General features: G+C 38.8%; 1 protein-coding gene across 2 annotated transcripts in view; it reads left to right on the top strand.

Moving 5' to 3' along the window:
• The window catches only part of LOC117302889 (collagen alpha-1(XI) chain-like), a 64,530-nt gene that overhangs the window by 6,320 nt on the left and 33,423 nt on the right, over window positions 1-24,787 (top strand). For both annotated transcript variants that reach the window (XM_033786856.1, XM_033786855.1), the window contains exons 2-16: window positions 5,211-5,387; window positions 6,241-6,457; window positions 15,156-15,327; window positions 17,094-17,210; window positions 17,948-18,145; window positions 18,666-18,710; window positions 18,904-18,942; window positions 19,604-19,666; window positions 20,095-20,169; window positions 20,976-21,080; window positions 22,074-22,130; window positions 22,820-22,927; window positions 23,269-23,322; window positions 23,796-23,849; window positions 24,355-24,408. In XM_033786856.1, coding sequence (XP_033642747.1) covers window positions 5,211-5,387; window positions 6,241-6,457; window positions 15,156-15,327; window positions 17,094-17,210; window positions 17,948-18,145; window positions 18,666-18,710; window positions 18,904-18,942; window positions 19,604-19,666; window positions 20,095-20,169; window positions 20,976-21,080; window positions 22,074-22,130; window positions 22,820-22,927; window positions 23,269-23,322; window positions 23,796-23,849; window positions 24,355-24,408 — 1,535 coding nt within the window. The remainder of the gene's footprint in view (window positions 1-5,210; window positions 5,388-6,240; window positions 6,458-15,155; window positions 15,328-17,093; window positions 17,211-17,947; window positions 18,146-18,665; window positions 18,711-18,903; window positions 18,943-19,603; window positions 19,667-20,094; window positions 20,170-20,975; window positions 21,081-22,073; window positions 22,131-22,819; window positions 22,928-23,268; window positions 23,323-23,795; window positions 23,850-24,354; window positions 24,409-24,787) is intronic.

Below are 24,787 nucleotides of genomic sequence, written 5' to 3'. Positions count from 1 at the left end.
TCTTGGTTTTTTTATGATAAATTGTAGTATTGTTTTATTGGCCTTAAATAGTTTTCAGTTTCACAGTAAAACGTACCCATCCAACACACTCATTAAAAAAAAACATTGCAAGTGGTGTTGGCTTTTGTGCTCCCATATGATTTTTTTTATTGTTTTTTTTTTGCAACGTGGGCACCTATTTTTACTTGTGTGACACGTTCATAGACGGCCTTCACAATCGCGACAGCGGTAAATTGTCGCCAACAGCTGGCGACCAGATTATATAGGAGGGTGAAACAACGGTGCCAGCACCCACAACATCAGTTCGTAATTATGAGTGTAATGTTACATGAACAGTTCAACGATTCAATCAGGGCATTTCACTCTCTCTTTGTGGCGTTTCCCCCTCTTTTTTTCGGTGATTCTGTTCATTGAATTGGAGAAATTCCCAGAAGAGTTTATCCACTGAATGCATCGAAATAAAAAGAGCATTTCAGGGCAGTGTAGGTATAGTTGTCCCTTCAGTCTTTCCAATTTAACTCAATTTTGTCAGTAAATTGATTTGGCATTCTTCTCACATCTGTTACTTCGGAGTCTGTTATTGCGAATAGAAACCCAAATACAACTTACAAACAACCTGTCGAGAGCCTATTGCAACGTATTCATTGATACATGTGACTTAAATTTCGTATATTAACTCTTTCAAAGTTGTAAAGTTGTGTTTGATGCAACACCTGTTGCTTTTAATTAGCTATAACCAAATTGACCAAACTGGTTAAGGCTAAAACCCAATTTGGTCGACTGTAACGAGAGCCAGCAATATGCAGTAATCATTACATCTTATAATGGACAGTAACCCAAGTTTTACCGTCATTTTCCAAAACTGCCCGCGTGTATTTTTGTTTTCCCCATAAAACATTTTGAACATTAACATTTTCTTAGCCAAAACCACTTTAATTTTGTACTTGTAACTTAATAAGTAAGGACATAACTCGGAGTGGTTCTCACGTCTTTATCAATTGGATTTAAAGTTCATTGAACCTGGCCTAAACAAGATCTTGAATGTCATGAACTGTTATAGATGTCAAATAATGAATGATTTGTTCAATTGTAAAATGAAAGTAATGTTCGAAGGAATTGATGTACCCGTAAGGTTATTCGTTTGCTTTTCAAACTAATGTACATCTCCAATTTACGACAGTTACCGGTTGATTCAATGTTGATTTATAAAGGAACTTTTGCTCGCCAAAAATGCATACAATGTACTAACATGCAATGCTCCTCAAAAAACAGAGATACCTGTTTAGTTGGGATGTGGTTTCTAAATGGCTGTCTCATAAAATGCCAATAATTATGACAGATTGTCATTTGTAGCATAATTTTGAGTTAAGACACAGGTGACCTTTTCCTGTTTCCTTGTTAAAAAAACACAGAAAGAATTCCCTTTCATTGTATTAGAAGATTGAACTGATACCAATGACATTCTTGATTTTCTCCAATTCAAATCATTGAAACCAAAACCGAGGCTGGAAGGAGAAATAGTCCGGTTCCTTTTAGTACACTGAATGTTATTATTCCTTGCTGGTATTGGATACAAGACACATGGTCATGATGGAAACAAGATAAAGGTCCATTCATAGTTCCCCTCTCCCTCGTATAACCATGATACATTTTATTTTGATACAAAACAACCTAACATAATGTATCCCTTCATACAACAATTCTTGGTTTTTGTTTACTGTGCTTAAAATATACAGCATTAAAGTAATTCCGAATGATTACGACTATTTACCGTCCTCACTAATCATTCCTCTCAGTAAATCGTCACAGTGACGTCACAAATACTGTAGCTGACCTTCATGTTTTTGCAGAAGTATAGCAGGCTATACGTGCATGCGGTTTTCAAAGTTTGCACTTACTCGGTCTTGTCGATATTTTGTTTTCTTCACAGGGTAATTTAGTCGACCTTCATGGGGCCCCTTAGATGGCCTTGGATGTCCCCAAACTTTTCAAAATGTGTACAATAACTGCAGTATTTACGACCACTGTTTTTCCCAGGAGTACAAACATCTGAAGTTTAGTTTAAGATTCATTAAACGAACGAAGTCGGTTGCCAAAACATAGATGTAAAATTGTATTAGGATGGTCCCATCAGATCTGTTGCTGCTTTGGTTCCTATTGTCAACTTTGACACAACGTTCCCATCATAGCTTGTTGACATCAGAACAGTTCAGAAAAGTTCAAATTAGTAGTGTTGATGTTTTCAAGACAAGGTTGAAGGGGCACAGTATTTTCTTGGAGTCATGAACTTCGTCGGAACGTGAAAGGCGTTGCTTCTGCTTGCCAAAATAACTAAATTGTTCAAGATCGCCAGAGCACCAGATTATGGTATCCTCAGTTTAGAAGCTTCCGTCATTGGTTCCGTTTCAACGAACAATCAAGAAAGCTACACGGTGATCTAAGTTCACGAGTTTTTTGTTTTGTCTCTGGTAGTTTTAGTAAAGTTGTGTTAGATGTTACAATATACACGGGTTATGGCCCAAGTTAATCATGATAAAAACCAAGATATGAAAAAAAACCTCCCATGTGATTAGTGGTGAAAATAACCCGCATAATAATAACCCCTGGAGATTAGGTCGAGTTCTTCACTGGGAACCTGCGGTATGTCAAGGGCGTGAAGCATAATGCGCTCTATAAATTGTTTGAGGTTGATTCGTTCACGCCCTTGGATATTCTGTTGTTTGTCTATGGGAAGGTTTGGTATCACAAGGTATCGTTTCAAGGGGTACCCAACTGGATATACTATATGAGTTATATAAGATAGCACTATATGTATGAAGTTGTTTCGCTGATCGGTCGTGGTTTGTTTACTTTCGATTTCTGGCAAGCGTGGAGCATGACTGAGGGGAACAATTCAATATGTAAAAGCCACGTGGGCCTTGATTATATGTCACACTATCACTGTAAACCCACATCAAAACACTGTGCATTTCCACATATGACTGTCCTTTCCCTCCCACAAGTGTCAAAGTGTTGGCAGAGTGACAGTTATTAAGACAAAGTATGTGAGTCATCAACCCGGTCACCATGCCTTACTCACTTTGCTCGTGAGGACAACACGATTTTCATTCTAAAAAATATTGAGGAAGTTTGGCTAGATTCCAATCGATTGGTACATTATAAATCATATTGGGCATCGTATCAACCCCAGGCAAATAGGGAGCACGCTGTGGTTGATGAATGAATCTGTTCCGCCCGTGAGATGAAGGGTGGTGTCCTTTGCTAAACGTTGACGGTTACATTATAATTGTCCTGGATCGCACTATTGAAAACACTTCCTACGTGGAATGAAGTTACAGGGGACTGTATAAGTTGTGATTGGATTTATCCATGGTCTTTCTTTGGGAAATAAGTTTCTGCTCCAACATCAATTTGAGGATAAGATAAAGGAAGGACAGCTTGTATGTGGGTACTCGCAACAAATTTATATCCTCAAGGAAATTTGTTTGTGAGAGCAAAGCTGATGCCAATATAATATTCCTGTATTAAAAAGACACTGTGTTGAAATTGAACTTTCTGTTATGGTTTGCTCATCATAGTAGTGTGGCGTTGCCCGATGATATCCACAGTGAAAGTTCTGTTGATCTTGCTAAATGTTCACACTTCTTAAAGAATACGCTGTTGAAAGATTGTAAGCCTCTTCCTTCCGTTTCATTCAATCAAGTGCAGGGGCATATTTTAAATAATGAGAGTGAGTCAGGTGACTATAATCCAAATACGACCTTTTGTTTGAGTCTCCCTTGGCGAATAAAGAGTATTCAAGTGTCACCATTACTGATGGTGAGTGTCCTCACCAAACAAAGAAACACAATCAGAACTGACATCGAAAATAGAAGGATGTTTAAGTGATGGGTTTCCAGTGAAAAACCAATTGAAATGTGTGTTTTGCTCATCTATAGTTTCTGGTTTACAGCTTATAGTCAAGTTCAAGGCTTCCCCATCTTTAACTGTTTTGGACTTGAACCAATCCTTGAGCCACTGGCTCTGACTAAACTCATTCTATAGTTTGTATTGTGCAAGGTTGCCATCACTTGACATGGCCATTGTATTTCAATGTCAAGAACAAATGCTGATTTTTATCACCAAATTGCAGGACCGTTTTACCGCCTCGGCCTTTAAGACTCGTTTGGAAGGAGGAAACTGGATTGTCCTTACCAGAGTTCAAGGAGGAATTTCGTTTGGGAGGCTTGTTGCATTAATCTTCTCAAACTTTTGAATATAAAATGTCTTGGAATGTGTCACTTTGAAATCCTCCTTCTTACAGGCGAGAGATTGTTTCAATATGTAATTCATCCAACTCTTAGTATTGAGTCAATGATGAGAGAAGTTGTAGGCTATAATGTCATACGTAGTGGTTCTGGTGTTTCAGATCAGTAAAGAGCGGGTTAGAATCCCGGCTGAGTCACTTGTGTGCTAGAGCAAGATATCAGTATTCTCCAATGGAAACCACCCTAACCCTTGTTTGTCTGCAGTCATTGCAGCAAATCTGCAAGGGTTCCAAAGAGAAGCACTGTCAGCTATAAGATGGATGGGGCTTCCAATCTCTCCCAGACAAACTGACAATACCACAACTGAAAATCACAATATTGACAGCATAAGTACAAAGCAAAATCAATGGATTTTGCAACCCACCCTCTCCAGGACAGCAGCAAAGCTTTTAGGAGAGTACAACAACTCAAGGCTCTAGACTAACTATCATAATTGGAAAACACTTGGATACCCCGATTAAAACATTCTTCTCCAAATAATCCACTCTCTGTTTCTGAGCTTCTTTATAATTTAAGATATCTCTGTCATAGGATATCTGCACCACTGTAACCACTGTTTGACTATGGTTTGACCATAATTGTTTCCTAAGTTAGGCGTATGGAAACTAAATGTCGACAGTTTCTCAGCTATTCCTTGTAGGACTATAACTTGAAACCAGATCTTATCAGGGACTTAGAGTCTCACGAAGGAGCTAGACAGGGATTTTTCCACGTAAACTTGATGTCATGGGTGAGACCGTGAACGGAGTGACATCGAATCAACCCGTGTTCCAATTAAAACTAGGTGAAGAAACCTTTCTCCATTTTAAAGCGACAATATTAAGAGCTTTTTTCAATCTGCTCTGTCCGAGTTCTTTGAAAAGCTTGAGTTCCATTAATCGTTTTGTTTATATTATTCCACAGGCACAGTAGACGTGTTAGAAAAGCTTAACTTTGCCGGTTCACGAGGAGTAGTAGGTGGGGCGGAGGGATTCTGTGACCGCCGCCCGGGGGTAGGTGATGCTATCCCCCAGGCCGATGAGGCATTCAGCGTCAACACCGACGCCAGTCCAAGCTTGGAGGTTTCCAAGATGTTTTCAGGTTTGCACTTCTCTTTTTGTGACCCTTTATACCTTTAAGAGAAGAAAGGATGATAGGCTGGGTCCACAGTTTCATTTTGAAGTGAAGGGTACATAGGTTTAGCTGTACACCTTTACCAAAGACTAACCCCGTCAACCAATCAAACCTACCATTCCCCCTTACGTCTTAGTAAGACACCAACAAAAATCACTGGGACAGTGTCGTAACCAGGAACCTTCGCTCAGAACCCATGCCACCCCCAATGCACTTGCCACACCCACCACCCCGAAAAAAAGTATGAGATAAAACAAATTGACAAATGAGTTGTCTGATTATTCCCACACTCTAAAAAAAAACCCGGGTCAGAACTGATTCCGACTCGGGGTCCTTGGAGGGCCCTACCCATTTGTAGGTCAAGCTGATCCAGAAAATGACTGTAAAGGTGATTTTAACTAAGAACTTGACTCATTTTGACCAATTTCTGGGTCTTTTTGACGCAGATTCCTCGTCATACTGACCCAGAATTGGATCAGGCCACACGTGATTCGAATCAGGCCACACGTGATCCGAATCAGGCCACACGTGATCCGAATCTGGGTCATTTCCGACCCTGAAGTTATTATATAGAGTTGCATGAATCAACAAGCGCCCAATTTCATAGAGCTTCTTAAGCACAAAAATAAGCCAAGCAAAACAAAATTATGCTTACCAGAATAATGTTACCAGCCAAAATACCATGTCAATTTGTGTCTGGTATCCTGCTTATTTTATATTGCTTAGCAAAGATTTTTTAAGTAGCATTTTTTGCTTAAGCATCTCTATGAAATTGGGCCATGGTCACATTTACACATAATCTCTCTTTTTACAACAACAGGGGAACTCTTTCCAGAGGATTTTTCGATACTTTTAACCGTGAGAATACGCGTTCCAGAACGGTCGAAAATGATTCTACTCTCGCTGTATGACATAAACAGCGAGCCCAAAATCATCTTGGATATCGGCAACCCAGCGGTTTTACAATATGCTGACGAAGCCAATGGTCCTGGCAAGAAGGAATGGCCCCGGTTCAGGCTCAACATTGCCGATGGCGAGTAAGAAGATATTTTTTTCTCTTTTCTAACATTCTCAACCTTTGTGATTGTCGGTAAAAATTTGAGGGCATATTTTTTGAGTGTGTTGAAATGTTAAGACGCACTTTTGCCCGGGGTAGCGGTGTATTTCTTTCGTGGATGTCATTTGTGGGTCACGTTTTGGAAGATAAATGTGGGTATGCGTTCAGGGTCATTAGGGGGTTTGTTCCTGAATGAGACATTCCTTATAACCTCTCATGGTGTACATGCTAAGATGTATAGGAAATACAACGTGGTAGAAACCTTATGAAGACCTTATGTGCCGATATCCTGGAATTTGGTTTGACTTTTATTTACAGCGAAAGACCAATTTCACAAAGAGCTAAGATCAAATCAATCTTAGTTGATAAGAAAAGTGCGATGACACCCCCATCTTAAAATGAATCTATGTGAAATTGAGCCCATGTTTTACTTTGTAGGTAATAATGTAATTTAAATTTCATCAAATAACTGAAACCACTTCTTTAAGTTGTGATGGTACCTGAGGGAAATGTTACGGTAGACTTACAACCCTCACCTTAACCACAAAGCCCACCTCTGAGTTCCTTCAACTGGTTTACATGTAAATGCTCATGTTTGACACCAACGAGGTTCAGTATTAACCACTTGCTACACGTTTCCATTCAGTAGACAGGAAATTGTGAGCTTACCTTCGCTCCTTTATGTTAAATAACTCCATATAAAACGATGCGAATTATGTTATCAGCATTGCATTCACCATAAAGTGTTTCATTGAAAATAACAGCGTTTTTTCCGCTAGTATATTGTCCTGGAAACTAACCAATGGAAACACTATGAAGCCTACTTTACTTTGATTCTACACAGACAGACTTCTCAACAAATAACACTTTATCAGTTAAGCCCAAACCGTATAACTCTTTCACTGTTTTCAGTTCAAAGCAGTTCCAAACCAAAATTTGTCAAAAGCTATTTTATAGAACAAACATACTGAGGACCACTCACAAAGCTAAGGCGTGCGGGGTGAATGACTCAGTTTAGGAAGAGCTGTCATTGCTTAGCGTAATAATTCGCATACTGTCATTGCTTAGCGTAATAATTCGCATACTGTCATTGCTTAGCGTAATAATTTGCATACTGTCATTGCTTAGCGTAATAATTCGCTTACTAAGCAGCTTTTAGACGTCCCAAACATCAGATCGACCCCCCCCCCCTTAAATGACATCTCTCTTATCATTAGGGTAGGGTGGAGCCCTATCAATCAAACCCACTCGCTGATTGGGGACCCCCAGATTCACAGGGGGTATATCCGTCCTCAAAGCTGAAAAGGGGGCACATGCATCACAATTCCCCTGGATCTGCCATTAACTTTCTGGAGTTTTATGGCCGCGTAGCAACAAGAAAAAAAGTCTTGAATTAAAAAAGAGAATAATACCTAAACCCGTTAGAGATTTCTTGATGCCTAGCGTCTCGGCATGTGGGGGTCATGCCAGGTGACCTTGTATCACCAAACTTCAAAATAATACCATGCCGATATGAACAGCTGCAATCATTGTGACGAATGGATTCAACCCAGCTATTTTTTCGATTTTAAGCAATAGAGCATGTGGACTCTGCCTTTGGAACTGGAAATTATATAAATAGCTAAGGATAACTACCCATCTGTTGGAACACTGATGTGGGTTTTTTGTCACCCATGTAGGTCTGAGCATTACTTGCCAGCAAACCGAGATGAATGCACTACTAAGGCCGAGTCATAAAGATCTCTTGATCCTAACTGAATCAATCTTGACTGCTCAGCAAAGTGTGATGTCAGAATACAAATTGCTATAGTAATACTGACAATCTCATCATTGGATGAAACTCCGTGCTTAGTGAAATTGACCCCGGGTAAAATTCCACCACCAGCTATAGTGAAAGTTTCATCTTTCGATAATTTGTACAAAAGAAAAACTCTTTGTAAAAACTGTGTTGAATTGAATACAAAATGATGCTTCTGGCTGGTGCTCCAGTCTTGAGTCTTCAAAGCTGCTTCTGACAAGAAGCAGGTGGAGAATTTTATTTTAATACACTCCTAAATCTGTCAGGAAACATCATACAACTATTCCTGCGAAGTTTATTTTGTAATATAAAGTGCCTCTGGCGATCAGAAAATTTGTTTTAATGGGCAGTTACAAAACATGAAATGGCTGAGAAAAAAAAAACTGCCCGAAGGGCCCGATATGCCCTGAGTGATCGAAAAAACAAGTCCCACCTAAATGAACCCCCCATCCTGATGTAGTTACTTTTAAAGCCCCTGAACATTAGTTTTTAGACCTGCATTGACAGAAAAGTGAAAAGAGGGACTACTGAATCGTGTGACTTTAATCTTGAAAATGTTTTCAGTCTTTGTAGGAGGAACACGCGTTAATCAAACAGGTGTTTTTTAAATTGATATCTATCATTAACACTTTGCACCAGGATTTCTCTTAGTTTGGGCCACCTTCACGGTTTGAAGGAAGTCTTAGTTTTCATTGCTTCCTTTTACTTTGAGCTGTGCCTTCCTCTGGCCTTACTAAAAGCTCTCCTATCTTCACCTGTTCGCTTAGAAAGGTACTGTGTAAGTTGAGAGCTTTTAAAGCATATATGTGCCTGAAGCTCTGCCATGCATCCATTCATTTCATCCCAGTGTCGTTGGAACCTTGGTTTGAACAGAGAAAAGGGGCCAGATAGCGAAAGGAATTTATTCAATTCGTCGCAGCCCTACCGGGACCTGACTTGCCCTTTGCCACATTTTGTCTAACACAGTAGCAACGCAACCCAAAATACAAACACAGTATATCGTTCAGCATGTAAGATCAACATGAGAATTCCTGGAGTCTTCTTATTAACCCCATCGACTCCCAGCCTTGTTTATGTCGTCGGCACAGTGGAGCCCGGTGGCCGCCAGCTCCATTTGCACAGCACATGTTAACGCAAGCGTCATCTCATGTAGCCCTTAGATCTGACTTCACGCCCACAAAAGCGCGTACAGGAAAACGTCACAGATCGGCTTCTCACTTTCAGGAACATTCAACTTTGACATTGTTCACTGGTTACACGTTTGAGATAGGACTTATATACTGTATTGTGCGCACCAGCCTAGAACTCCACTGATGGTAGCCATACTGGTATCCATAGTGGTTCACCCGGTGCTCGTCTATACTCTAGACAGGATATAGACAGGGGACCAGTCTACTTCGCATGAAGCTTAGTTGCCGAAATTCGGCCACACCGTAACCACAGCGAGAGGTACTGGGCCCCCAATCAGACGCTAATTATCTGCACTTTGTGCTCTTAAGTTTTGACATTTTTTTTATTGTGAGTACAGCGGGGATCCTATGGACTAGCTCCATCCGCTGTCTAGTACACTGGAACCATAAGAGAGCATTATGACCCGGTCTTTAGACTGTCACTCTTTGACTGTCGCCAGCCTGGACTTTGTCAAACTTCTCTTGACGAAAAAGGCACAGTTTGGCTCCCACTCAATTGCCGTTTCAAGTCCAACTAGGCAAACGAGGCACTCTCATTGAACCTACAACATTGGGAGAATATATAGTTCCAGCTCATTCTTCACAAGATCACGATACCAACAATGTCATGCTTTCACACTATTGCTGAACTGCCTCGCAAGGCTATACTTTCTTACAACAGTGTCACGAACTTGAACATTATCATAAAAAAAGAGGATTTCAGAACAAGGTTTTTTTTTTTTCTTCTTTTTTGGGTGGGGGGGGGGGATTCGGTGGAGAGTGTAATGTTGCTGAGCGTTTCCTTCGAATTCAAACCTGCCATTGATGGCAATGGGCACCATGGTGTGTCTTACCTTTGTTTCTGCGCATTTTGACAACAGTCAACACGATACACCGTCAGAATTCTCTACAGTTTCCAAGTTTGTGAGTGGTTTTCATCACCTGACCGAGTGACTGATGGGTTGTAATGACTACTTTATATACTTTGACTGCGAGAGAGGAATTGTAACAGTGATCCCAGCTTGAACAATTTTAAGACGAAAGTGAGGTTGTTGCCATGCGTATGCTTTTATAAAGCGTTGCATCTTATTATTTGAATGGTTATTGCTGTTGTAGGAAGTTATGTCTTTTGGCTGGTTTTGGGATGGTTTCATCCAGACACTGAGGATTTATGGTTTGTGAAAACCTTTGATTTGGTAGTTTGAAGATACCCAGAGTGCAGAACCTTATGGATATGTCAGTTGTTGTGCACATTAAGTTCGCATTGTCAAACACACATCAATACCTCTAACATAGCAGTGTTACCACTATGCGAATATCAGATTGGGAACATTATAGCATGTACTCAAGGTGTACTAGGAGCTCCCCGTTGAGAACCCACGATCAGCCAGTGTGCCCCATGACCTTCTTCTAAGGTCATCACCTGGTTAGCATGTGACACAAGCAGTCTATCCCACTACTATCTTCAACCATTCTCTCTATTCAAACAACCACAGCAGCCATGACCTGAGACTATTTCTCCGGGGGATTACTGTGGCTTGCGTGAGCCAAAGCTAGGGGAAAGAGTCACAGACGTTCCCTATAAATTGTTCAAGAGTTTCATGCATTTATGTATCTTTATTTATAGTGTACATTGAACTTTCAGCACGCCGCATGGGTGGGTGTGGAGGGGGGATACAAGCCCATCTGATTCCTCAATTGTGCTTCCTTCAGCAATTTTCACTGAATGGAGCATTTCATTAGAGTTGATGGGGGTGTGGAAAACGAGATGCAGTTCTAACGAAATACTTCCACAATCTTTCATGAGTCGCCTGTCAGTTGTGTTTGTGTGTAGCCCATGTTCTGGTTTACAATACCTCTTCTGACCCTAGTGTGAGTTGAAGAAATGCGTGGTTTGATCTATTGACACCCAACTTAAATACTACAAATTGAGGCCTACAACCCCCTCGAATTCATATTCGTTAACCACGTGTTTGGGAATGGCCATGAACATGGCGGCGTCAAGCTGGGGGTCCTTATTTCTCCTTGAATATTGGGAAACATGCCTAAGAGTTCAGACAATTCAGAATCATACCTAGTCCTTCTCTCATAGAGACTTTCTTTCGCAGATATTAGACCCTTCCCTGCCTTTCCACCGGGAAATCTTCATTGGGGAATTTGGCTTCCGTCCTTCGCGCCTTAAGCCCCAAAGTCCACATTGAAATACCACACTGAATCTCCCCTAAGCCATTGAGATTCAGGTCTCTGGTAAACTTGGTTTGTAAAAGTTTAAACAAACTTTGTGAATTAAGTTTGGATTATCATGACTTAAAAACATAGTGGAAAATAAGATCAGCTGAACATTTCAGAAGTGGTATGAATTGTTTCATCTATAAATGAGTCTTTGTTTCTAACTAATCTATGATTCATCAATCTGAAATTCAAGATGTTTGTATCATTGGTTTGAACTTGTTTGTACCGATTCTACAAAATAAGCAGAAAACATAATTTATATTGGCTACGATTGATGTTGTCTGCTCAACCAAATTGCCCAAGTGTTTATAAAAGAAAATAATTATTGGAACAAAAGTCACGCAACAAAATTACTGGTACCACATTAAACAATTGTTTTGATACACAATCGTCGTGCATGCATCCAGAGAAAAAATGTCAAGTCAGTTGTTCCTCTAGTTGTTGTGATAGTGCAACAGCTTTTCTTCATAAATGTCAAAATGAATGGAAACACATCATCAATTATGATGTTTTAAAGGGGGCGACTGAGTCCTGTGAAAAGGATTACACCAACTTGCAGTGTTTGTTAAAATGGTAGAAGCTGTGGCTCTTTAGTGTTGCTAACATTATGACATAGGCTGGGGAACTTATGGCCAGCTCGTTTCACTTGGAGTGACCTATTTCCCCCGAAGTGAAGGGAGGGTGCTGCAGTCATTTGCCGATAGCAGCTACAAAAAAAACTTACTTGTAAGATTTAAAAATCTTGATTCATTTGGAAGAGATATTTACAGTAATGTATGTGTATTTACAAACATGTTTTAGAGGAGGTTCTATTACAGCTTCAACCTTGTGTTTGTTTATTTCTTTACCCGGTCAAGTTTTTCGCTAAAGCGTAAAAAAAACCACAAAAAAAAAACACAACAACAACAACAATTATAAGCTTCAACAATTTGATAAAAGACATTGAGACGTCCTTCCAACTTCTATGATGACAAGCCACATCGTTCTCTATTTATTAGGCTATTTCTAAAAACAACAAAATAACATTCGATCGTTTCCGTTGGTACTCCTGTTTTCGACTTTTCTTTGTCCCCTAAGATCGATGGTTCCTTAGAGTGCCTTTGCATCAACCTGTCTACAGCCATCCGCGAAATCAGGAAAATCTTGACACGAGCTGTCATTTTGTTAAATCTAATTTCCTAACAGAATAAAGCATTGAGTTCGGCAAGACAGCGTAGAGTGAAGATAACGCTTGTGTTGGAAGCGAACCCTCTGTTTCGAGGTGAGCTCGAAGGCCAGATCGTATTGGACACAGAATCGGCCCACTGCTATGCACCAAAAAACAACTGAAAAGTATATTATGTGATTCATATCAGTCAGAAATGGTGGATTTCAAGCTGGTCGGAGTTCAACAAGTTGCTGATCCCATGGCACAAAAGATTTGTGTGCAATGTCTGTGACTAGCCTATAGGGACACCATACATGAACGATCACTTGCGATCTACTCACAGTAAATATACAGACTTGGTGGCTTTCTTGTCGTCACTTTGAAAACCGATGCACGCTGTGTGCTCGTTTTGACCTCCCTTGGGCCTCCGTCAGGTAGCGCCGACTGCTCCTGGATTTATTCGCCCTGTTTATTTAAGAGCTTGTTGCTTTTGCCTAAATCATAGATTTACGGACATGATGACAATACTGAGTATTCTGTTAGTGTTACCAAGAAGGAAAGAACAAAACAAAAACAGTTAAAAGTGTTAAGGGCGACCTATATACCAGAGTACTGTGTCAACCACCCGTAAAATAAAGAAAAAAGAAACCAAAAATTCGTTTTAAAATTTTAAGAATATTTCTGTGATATATGTTGTTAATTTGAGGAAACTGCGGTTTAAATTATGACATTGTGTTGTTTCTGATCTCAGATTAATTCGGAAAAGCATGTCCTTGTTAATTGAAAAATGTAGGCCTTCTGGTATATTGCATCCTGATACATCCTATTTGTGCTCGCAACGAAAATTAAGACAAAAGTCTTCATCCGACAGCCCAATTATATCTCAATACCACTTGAGAAAAAAAGGGTGAATAAATACCTAATACAAAACTGCCTCATACATATTACTGAACAGAACATCCTCACGGGACTCAACATATGAAAACTGACATTATCTCTCGAGAGTTTATTTGACATGACCCAGTCCCTTGCGAACCCATACTGTACATTTAGGTCATCACCTTGTCATTTGCACTCTGGTCTAGGCTAAGCGAGAGTCAACAACTTGGGGATTGCAGTTATGTAAATATTTTCCGGTGTTGGGTTCTTCGTTGGTGTATATTGGACCAGCTCGAGGGTTACTTGCTGTACGGTCCGAAACCATACAATTTATGTTAAGTATGGGGGAGAGTGTCCTTATAACCAATGATACTCCTTTGAAATCCCTTAATACACTTTGAGATGGATTACACATGACGTCATTGACCGCCATCTTTGATGTAAAAACAACACGCGCGTACGCGCTGCGCACAACTCACGCGTGCTTACTTCAGCAAAGATGGCGGCCAATGTTAGGGGGTTATATAGACCTTTCTTTTGTTGATAAACAAACCGCCTTGGTTGGCATGCTCGGCAAAGTTAGTAAAACACTCTTTCGTTTTAACAGGTGTTTTAACCAAACTCATTTTCTGTAAACTTTCGATTAAATAAAATACCTCCCATAATTAGATGTTTGTTTTTCAACAAAATCAACACAATGTTGGAATATTATTTTGTGTACATTGTTCAAACAGTGTCAGAAGTGATCTATTTTTGATTTTTGCCTATATGGCTTTCCATAGTTTTCCAAATTTGGTTGGCAAAAACTCGAGCTATGACGTTGCAAAAAGAAAGGTCTAGAGAGTTATGACAGCTACATCTCAAAGTTTGAAGACCTCACAATCAGGCCTAAACCAAGGCTTCCCGATCGGGGGAAATTGTAGAAGGGAAGACGGGTCCAATCCCCAATCTTATAAATCTGCTTTGGATACAGGTTGGATGACAATGACCCTCTGGGCCAAACTATGGTGACAGGTGTCGTTGTCATTAAATGGTTTCCTACTTGTCATTGAGAGAACAGTATTCCTTTCAAGGAGATAATATTTCCAGTTTAAGGGTAGCGGCCTTGTTAGCTTCACTGAGGCAGAACGTGCTGCTACCCAAGGGTGTTAGACCACATTAGTGTTAATAGGTTGAGTTTGTCCCTGGCTTTTTGAACTAAGTTATCGCTGTCATAAGTGGTAGCATTAGAAAAGATCACATTTCCCCCTCAAATGAGATCCATTTCAAACGTTTATCATCTCTTTCTCTTAAACCATATTAATTGAGAATCGTTTCTTAAAATGTTATACAATAACAGCTGCAGTTCTTCTTACCAATGAACATTTTTTTGTGAGGGTAATTTTTATTTTATTTTTATAATAACCAAATGTATACCCTCACTTTAAGGCATTTTATTCCCTCTGACTTGTAGATGGCATCGGATAGCTTTGAGTGTGAATGGACAAACTGCAAATCTTATAACTGATTGTGGAGTGACAGAAACTGATACCTTACTGAGGAAAACACCAGCGAATATAAGAACGGATGGAATATTTGTTTTTGGCCGAGATTTACTCAAGCCTTCACGAGACACCTATTTTGAGGTGAGTTGGGGTGGCATTTTTCTTCAGAATTACATTTCACACATACCCAGCACAGAATGAGTCTGAAATATTGTTTGTTTGTTTGTTTTATTTTCATTTGTACAACAAAAGTACAATTTTACTGATTGTAGTCAATATTGAAGTCAAAACATAATTTATAAGAACTAAGTCAGTACAAATATGTTAAGTCTTATGCTTGAAAATGGAAAACGCTCAATTAAAACATTTTTTCAAAATCGCAGTTTTTTATTATTACAGTAAGCAAATCGTGATGACTCAAAAATAAGGAATTTCAGTGGACTATTTTGTTTCTGTAGTGACTTAGGGTTATCTTGCCGTTGGAGCTAGTAACAATTAGTAGTTCTTGGGCCTTGCCCTTTGTGCTTGTGACAACATAATCCCACTCGTAGTTTGGGTATGTTATTCAAGAAACTTCCCCACAGCAGGTGGACGTTTTCAATGTGGAAAGATGATTGTCCACGAAGGTGTGGATTTTGTTTAAAGGTATCATACACGATTGGTAGAGTTGACAAAATAAGAGTCGCAGACAGTGTTTGATACGACCAAGGAAATAACAAACCTGTGAAAATTTGGGCTTAATCTGTTTTGTGAGTGAGAGAAAATAGTGAAAAAACAAGCACAAATTTCACCATGTAAACACATTGACCCTAATATTTTGGGTTAAATCAGCTGTTGCATTTTGGGGTTGTCGGACACAGTTTACTTAGATATGACTCTATTAAGAGGGAATATTTTACAGAAAGAAGTTTCTAGTATTTGAACTTTTATAACTAGTAGAAGCTTTCAGACTAACACTAAATAATGTTTTTGTCCGTACCAATTCTGTACAATACCATTAAGAAGAATAACATTATTTGTGTGTCTTAACTTCTAATCCATTCTTTGCCATGGTACCATTAAGAACAATAACATTATTTGTGTGTCTTAACTTCTAATCCATTCTTTGCCATGGTACCATTAAGAACAATAACATTATTTGTGTGTCTTAACTTCTAATCCATTCTTTGCCATGGTACCATTAAGAATAACATTATTTGTGTGTCTTAACTTCTAATCCATTCTTTGCCATGGTACCATTAAGAACAATAACATTGTTTGTGTGTCTTAACTTCTAATCCATTCTTTGCCATGGTACCATTAAGAACAATAACATTATTTGTGTGTCTTAACTTCTAATCCATTCTTTGCCATGGTACCATTAAGAAGAATAACATTATTTGTGCGTCATTATATGAAATCAATGAAGCCAAACCGAGGCTGTGTAGTAATGAGGGTGGGCATTCATGGTTAGTGATTAAAAAAAGAGAACACAATTAATGTTCACAATATCATATTGGTAACTCTTCAAATTAACAATGGCAAGACGTCCTCATGTATGACAAGATTGTATTGGTAGTTCTTTAAATTCACAATGGCAAGACGTCCTCATGTATGACAAGATTGTATTGGTAACTCTTTAAATTCACAATGTCAAGAAGTCCTAAGGTTTATATATATTTAACATCATTTATCTATTTATAATGTCATATTTACTCAAGTTACTTTTAGAATGAATTTAATCAAAAAAATACATACCAAAGTTTTTGCCAGTAGACAGAGAAGTTTTAGACTGCTAGCAAGTGCTATTGCTTTGTAAACGCTGTCTACTGACTCTTTTTTTTCTCTTAACACCCAGATGAATTTTCTGTCAATATCCTTTCTCACCCTTGACTGTCTTCCACCACTTTTTGTTTCCTGCTCACTAGGGTGATATTCAACAACTTCTTATTGTACCAGACTCTACTGCAGCTTACGATCAATGCCGGAACTACATGCCAAACTGTGATGAACCTATGCCAATTTTTAAAAAGGCCCTCGAGCCGGTAAGTATCGTCAAATCCACTCCTTAGAAATGTGTCTTCTAAGATTATTTTATAAACTTGTATGTAGTTTCACATTGTAAGTATTTTTTTAAAGTTTTTTTTTAATGCAAGTCGCCAGGCACACAAGACCTGAAGGCCACTTCAAGGTGTGCCATTGCCAGCTACTCCTGGGGCTGAAACAGGGTTACCCCCTTTACAGTCTATACAGACGTATTGATGGGGTGCTGTAAAGTGACTGTCACTGAAGAAGAAATTTTTTGAAAGTTGAACCAAGTCAGAGGAAGTTGATTAGACATATTATTGTAGGAGTGTGTTGATAATGATATCAAATTTCACTACATATCTTAAGGGGTGCTGTAGGTAACAGTAGCAAACTACACTGTTTTCCCAAACATGATTATTTGCACATCTTCTTGAAGTTATATTTTTTCTTCAAATGATCTGAAGACTTCAATAAAATATAATAAATTAAAAAATTTGGTGGAAAAGGATAATTTCATCTTGGGAAGGCTAGCTGTTTTTTGCAGCTTTTTGCTTGAATCTACTGTTGCGTCTACTCATCTAAATTAAAGTAGTTAAAAGCACAGCGATTGCCTGGGATCAAAGTCATTATAAATATACTACGTTCATCCATGGTTAAACAATCTCTTTGTGTTTCCATTTCATAATTGCAATAGTACAATTTGGTTCACTGTTGACAAATAAACAATAACACTAATATTTGTTTCTTTATTTAGAACCCGTCTCCAGATAGAAATGGAGGGCAAGCTGGACCAACACCCGGTGTTATTTATGACAGTGCAGCGTCAGCATCCTCACAATCAGATTCCTATAACTACAATCAACCTGGACTGAGTTCCTATGACAGTCAGGTGGATCCTAACCCTAATGGTGGGGGTGGGGGTGGTGGTGGAGGAGGAACTCCAACTTACTTGGTATTGTTATTCATTTCAAAAACAATCACTCTATTATTCATTTTGGTTTTTACCTACATACACCGATGTGTGTAAGCACTGTATACTTTCCCGAGCTCTTTGAAAAAAATCACAGGCAATATTATTCTGGTGAGATTCGACACAATAGTGTCTGTAAATAGTTTGAAGTATAAACTCTCATCTTAAGAATTACTATGATTATTAAACACAAAACAAAGATAAAAGTACATCATCCTATCTTTGTTTAAGACCCCATATATCCTCAGCAAACCATAAAAGTATTTTAAATTGAGCAGCTCCTCTTAATTTCATATTTTTTTTTATACGTCCATTACATTTTAAACTTAAGTTATTGTTTTGACCTTCAAATTAACTATTGCTAGATAATCCATTTATTAACGTTTTTACTAATGACATTAATCAATGTATTTTTTTTACCTTGTTTTTTGTTGTTGATTATTGTCGGTATTTCCTGCTGAACTCCTTAAACTGTTTCTTATTTTAAAACTTATTTATACAGCGAGGTCCATCTGGTGCAAAAGGAGAGCGCGGTGAAACAAGAATTGTGAGTTTGACCTAAATTTTTTTAAATTTTACTAAAAGGTAAAACAACTTAAATAACTAAAGCAGTTAAAATATTGCTCAAATTTTTGTTTAGTTTATAAATATTGTGCTACAAAAAAAGTATGGATGAAATCAAATACCAAATATCACTGTTTTCTATTTTATCTTTTTAACTTAACATTTTTTTTCCCCAGGAATATTTCCCAGGACCAGTCGGACCAGCAGGACCCAGGGTAAGTATTGTTTCTGTCAACATGTAAACTCCCAAACTCCTCTATTTGAACATTCCCATTCCCTCAGAAGAAAATGTTGGCAGAAGATCAAAGTGGGGATAAACTCACTCATCAAATGTTTTGTAATTTGTTTTATTTTTGAATAGAGATTAAAGAAGAAAGACACAGTTTCGCTCATACTTACTCACTGATACTGCCAACCTTAAAAATACACTGTGACAAACCCCTTCTAATATTAATTGTTAGTAGTTTATATAGGTGCATAACATGATGGCTTTATAAACCATCGGAAGGGACGAAGCAATATACTGGTCAAGTATATTGCCTAAGGAAACAAGTGTCACGACCTGGACTCGAACCCATACTCTGATCAGAAACACCAGAGCTCAGTTGATTCCTTTTCCTTTGAAGACGGGAGAGGAAAACCACAAATGTGGGAAAACCCACGCGCTTAGGTGGGGACTGATGAAAACCTAATCTACATGCAAGGGCTCTCTGGTATGACACTGGATTTGAACCTGGTTCTCCTGAGATGAAATGCAGGGAAAGAAACCACTGAACTTACTTGATACTCCATTAAGGGGGCTTTATAGGCACTCCAAATCTGTCTCTTGTATCGGGATACGTTAAAAGTTAATATTATTTGCATTTTTGTTTTCAGGGAAACCCAGGACCTCCAGGATTTGAAGGACCAAGAGGGGATCCAGGACCCCAAGGAGAAAAGGTAAAGACTGAGATCAACAAAAGATCATTAACAAGAGGTCACTGTGGTCCAGTGGTTAGACTCACAATCATGTGGTTTAGGATTCAAATCTTACTGAGCATAATGTACACTTTAACCATTTACTTGGTGATTGTACGGCAATATTTTCGATCTCCTAACTCGCTAACTACTGATTTCACAATGACTAAAGTAAATATCACTTTCTTGATTTGTGCAATTCATAATCATAGACATTAAACCAATGTTTGTATAAGAGAGATTGGCTGTTGCCAGCTTTGTGTGTAAATCCTCTTGTTAGAGTTTGCCAAGTTCCCTTGACGTGAAGCTATTCAAACAAAAACAAGTGTAGGCCTTTGAGAAAGACTCTGCTATGGTAGAAACTGGTTATAATTCATTACTAATATACTTCATTTTCTTTTTGTTCTCAGGGTGATCAGGGTAGGGATGGAGCAAAAGGAATGAATGGTGCCCGTGGCCCTCCAGGAGTTAGCGCTTTAATACCGGTAAGTTAGACATCTTCAAGGGAAATCTTCCAAACAATTCTATTTAGCAACTCCTCGTAGCCCTGCAGTCAAGGCATGCCAGTAATAAACCCTTTACAAACCCCTCTGTTGACCATAAATGGTTCAACTAACTTATATCCCATTTGAAAGGATAATATTTTACTCAATGAGACACGTTTCATGGCTTGAACCCACACTCTGACACCACCAACATTAGAACCAGGTTTTATATACTGCTCATCCAGTCAGCCACAACACTATCAAGGAACAATTTGTGAAGTTTTGCAGAGTATTGCAAACCGAGGGAAGAGACCCACCCAATAGGCTAAGCATAAACAGCAATGAGAGGTTAAGCCTAGACAGCACACAGAGGCTAAGCACAAACATCTCCAATTGCCAGAGGCTAAGCCTAACCAAAACCAATAGGCTAAGCATAAACAGCAATGAGAGGTTAAGCCTAGACAGCACACAGAGGCTAAGCACAAACATCTCCAATTGCCAGAGGCTAAGCCTAACCAAAACCAATAGGCTAAGCATAAACAGCAATGAGAGGTTAAGCCTAGACAGCACAAGGAGGCTAAGCACAAACAGCTCCAATTGCCAGAGGGTAAGCCTAACCAAAACCAATAGGCTAAGCATAAACATCAATGAGAGGTTAAGCCTAGACAGCACAAAGAGGCTAAGCACAAACAGTTTCAATTGCCAGAGGGTAAGCCTAAACAGCACTGCAACTCCAATCCAACAGTAAGTGTTTGTGCAACAGCAGTTTTAAAAACATTCTGGTTGAACTTTGTTTTTGATTGCAGCAACAACTAATGGCGATGATAGCAGAATCTGCTTCTGACGGCATGAAGGGACCATCGGCAGCTGCTAATATGGCATCCATTCGGGCAGTCCTAGAAGAACAAAGGGTGCGTTTATTTCTATTTTCCTCTTTGGGAATTACTTTTAGGTATTTTAGGAGTCTGGTTCTGGCAACACACTTGAATCTCTGAAGATCGCCTGCAAATTATCTTTTGGAAATTTGTGCAAATCTGTGCTCAAGAGGTGTGGTGGTACCCGCTGTGGCCTCAGTAAATGTGCATTGCATGTTTGTGACTGTTTTCCCAACAAGTATAAACCAACATTACATTAACAAAATCTAAACGATGGCCGTAACTTTCAAGATAAGGACACACTGGAGGTCAGAGTTTTGTGCAATTACATTTCAGAAAATGTGGGCTTTTTGGTAATAGCTTAACAACTTCCACTTAAGTGGTGTCCAACACATCACTGATAGTGGGAGAGTGTTGAAGTAAAATTGGTCAGAGAGAAAATCCGGCATGGAAACCAGATCTTTAGGTGGTCCCACTCTGTTGTAAATAGAGTCAAATCTAATTTGTAGAGGGCAGGTGTACATTACAGGAGCAGCTCCACATCTGCAGCCTTGGCAAGTTTGACCTTAGTTTCAAAGTTATGGATAGTTTGGGTTGACATAAATGTTTCGTTTTGGTTCATTCTATAACTTTGTGTAGACCATGTGACTAGTGACATCACATAATTAAGAAAGAGCCACAGAGCCTGGACGCCATGCAGGCACATTCTGTACACAGCTCGTTGCAATTGTATACTTTATCATGACGAAAGGGGGCACATCCAAAAACTTGATCAGCTGTTACTTTTATAACACTTGAATTCACATAAAATGTATGACAAAATATAACGTTTCCCATCATGTGGCCAGTGTTGTTTCTTGCCTGCCAGGAAAAGCCCCGGATTGCACAAGGTCACACTTTTTGTATAAGGTGACATGATCTGAACTTTTCTTAGGATATCAACAAAAGCAGCGATTGAATCAGCCATGGCTGTTCTTGGCTGCTCTCCGATTGTTTGGTTAATAAAATATAAGATTTGTCTGATTACAGTTTGCCATGAGGGGAGAGAGAGGCCCAGAAGGACCTGAAGGTAGGCCAGGACCAATGGTAAGTATTGTTAAAACAGCGTACTTTTAAAGAAGGAAACAAAAAACAGGAATAAATGTATACCTTTGTGATAGCAGTACTATAGTCAGTATTTGAACGAAGGAAAAAGAGCATTATGCCATTTCAGTAACCCAGATTTTGAACTTGTAACTCTCTGATGTGTTATAGTAGCAATCAGAACAGTTTAATGGTGAAACGAAGTTATATTCACACACTCATAAATAAATGATCACTTTTAAGCAATTCAGTATTCATACCTGAGAAGGAATTTTAAACAAGTTTGTTACACAGTTTTGAGTAGTCTACAGGGTAGTTTGAGAAACTGTCTTTGGTAGTTCGTGGAAGTTTTTGCAAGACAATACAAACGCCAGGTTAGTGCTTTGAGCCCTAATTTGAGTGCATTCTGCGGTAAATATTCAGCATTGGAACGTTGAGACCAAACTCGCTCTTTTCAGAGAAAACACTCCATCAAAAGAGAATTATTACATGGTTGTAGCTGCAAGTTTACTACCATTTTTTAGTTTATTCTTATCCTTCACACCATGCAAAGCTTCACACATCACTTACTGGAATATTGTTTTGTTTCAACATGAGCTTACCTGACTCCTCCAGGGTGCTTTGAATCAGTTAGCTCTTAAGGCTAATTAGAAATGGATTATTATTGAATTGTTTCCTTTATTTGATATCAGGGTCTATCAGGCCGAGAGGGTCCTAAAGGAGATTCAGGATCCCTTGGTGATGTAGGTCCTCGTGGATTACCCGGTATGACTGGAGAACGTGGCAGAGACGGTAAAAGGGTATGCTCAACCAATTTATTGTTTATTCTAAACTTCCAAAATTATTGGAATAACAGGTATGACTGGAGAACGTGGCAGAGACGGTAGAAGGGTATGCTCAACCAATTTATTGTTATTCTTAACTTCCAAAATCATTGGAATAACAAGTAGGCGCTCAAGGCGCATCAAGTTTTGTTTCAGTATGAGAGAGCTACTTCTCAAACAAATATGTTAAGAAGCAACAATGGTTCATCTGTGATTCTGACAAAAGTTTCTCTCAATGATTCTGATTCTGGATTGTCCAACATTACTTTGAATAATTTGAATTCCTGCTAAAAAATGTTGACTTTGCTTTTTGACAGGGACGCTTTGGAAAAGATGGACCACGTGGAGTTAGCGGACCACCGGGTACCAAGGTAGGTCATAGGTCGGTCTCGTAGGTCATAGGTCGGTCTTGTAGGTTGTAGGTCATACGTCACAGTGCTTCACCTATCCACCCATAAGAGTCATCTAAGCTTTAAATCAGAATCTTTGTATATAAAAATCATGTAACATAGCACAATGTATGCAGATCGTATCACAGTTACATCTCAAAGGATGCATCATTCTTTCAACAAAGTATCGGAGCTATTTCCAAAGTTTACCAAAAGACGTATTTATTAACATACATGAAGCACCATTTAACTATTTACAAGGTGCTGGGGCGACCCCCTACTCTTAACAATAAGTGTACAGGGTACTTGTTCATTTGTTGCACAGCACATTTAATGGACGTGTAAAGGGTTTTGCTTATAAGGACATCAGAGCTTGAGTCCGGTGCCGACCGTTCGGCTACGATATATAATAGTTTATTTTTCTGAATACAAATATTATAATGTTTTCTTTTCAGGGTGATCGAGGATACGATGGTTTACCAGGACTTCCAGGTGTCAAAGGATCATTTGTAAGAAATAAGTCCAGGACATTGTTTTTCTCTCTTTTTTTTCTAATTTTGTTCTTCTTTTTCTGTTCCACTTTGTGTTGTAAAAAAAAAAAACGTCACCACCCTAAGAAAGTCTTGTCACACGAGGCAACATTTGCAGGCAATTTGAAGGCAACCAACTGCAATGTATGCTACAGGACTACACTGGTAGCACATTAGTCAGTCTTTGAACAATGTCTTACGATCCACAAGACAAATATATGAACATTCAAACGTGAATGGCTTCTCTTCTTGGAGATTGCCTCGAACTGGTTGCCTGTAAATTGCCTCATGTGACATGGGCCGACTTAAATGCATGTCAGTTGTTTTCTTGTAAAAAATTAATTTTGCGTGAAATTTTTACATTAAGTATGTACAATAATCAAGTACTTTCTTTGTGTTTATTATTATTTCTACTACTGATTATACAACAATCCTCCATTTTGAAATTTGTTGAGAAGTTTCTTGTTGTTGTCTCGGTTTCTAGGGAAGACATGGACCAAAGGGCGGGAGAGGACCAGAGGGGGAGAAGGGAGAAATGGTAAGTGGGTACAGTGTCGTTAAGCTGCTATGCACAGAAAATGATTGCTTAGCAGAAACAAGTTACTAGCCAAAATACCATCTAGTTTGAAAGTGGACCCAGATCATAAAAATTACGTGTTTTTTCTTCTTATTTATTTGCACGGTATTTGTTTTCATCTTTTTTTTCTCTCATGTGACAAGTTGACTCTATTTCAAGGTCAATGTTGATTGTTGTTCTGATCCTGATTTTTGTTTAGATTTTTTTTTAGAGGAGCTCTTAGACTCTGTGTAGTCAACAGATTTTAAATTTTTGTTATCATGCTTAGCATGGTATTAAGCGCTATATACATGTTATTATTATTATTATAACTCCAGTAACTACTAAATACAAACATCAT

The sequence above is a fragment of the Asterias rubens genome, chromosome 19 (genome assembly GCF_902459465.1).
Source record: "Asterias rubens chromosome 19, eAstRub1.3, whole genome shotgun sequence".
NCBI classification, from domain to species: domain Eukaryota; kingdom Metazoa; phylum Echinodermata; class Asteroidea; order Forcipulatida; family Asteriidae; genus Asterias; species Asterias rubens.
This window is presented reverse-complemented; position numbering and strand designations above follow the sequence as displayed.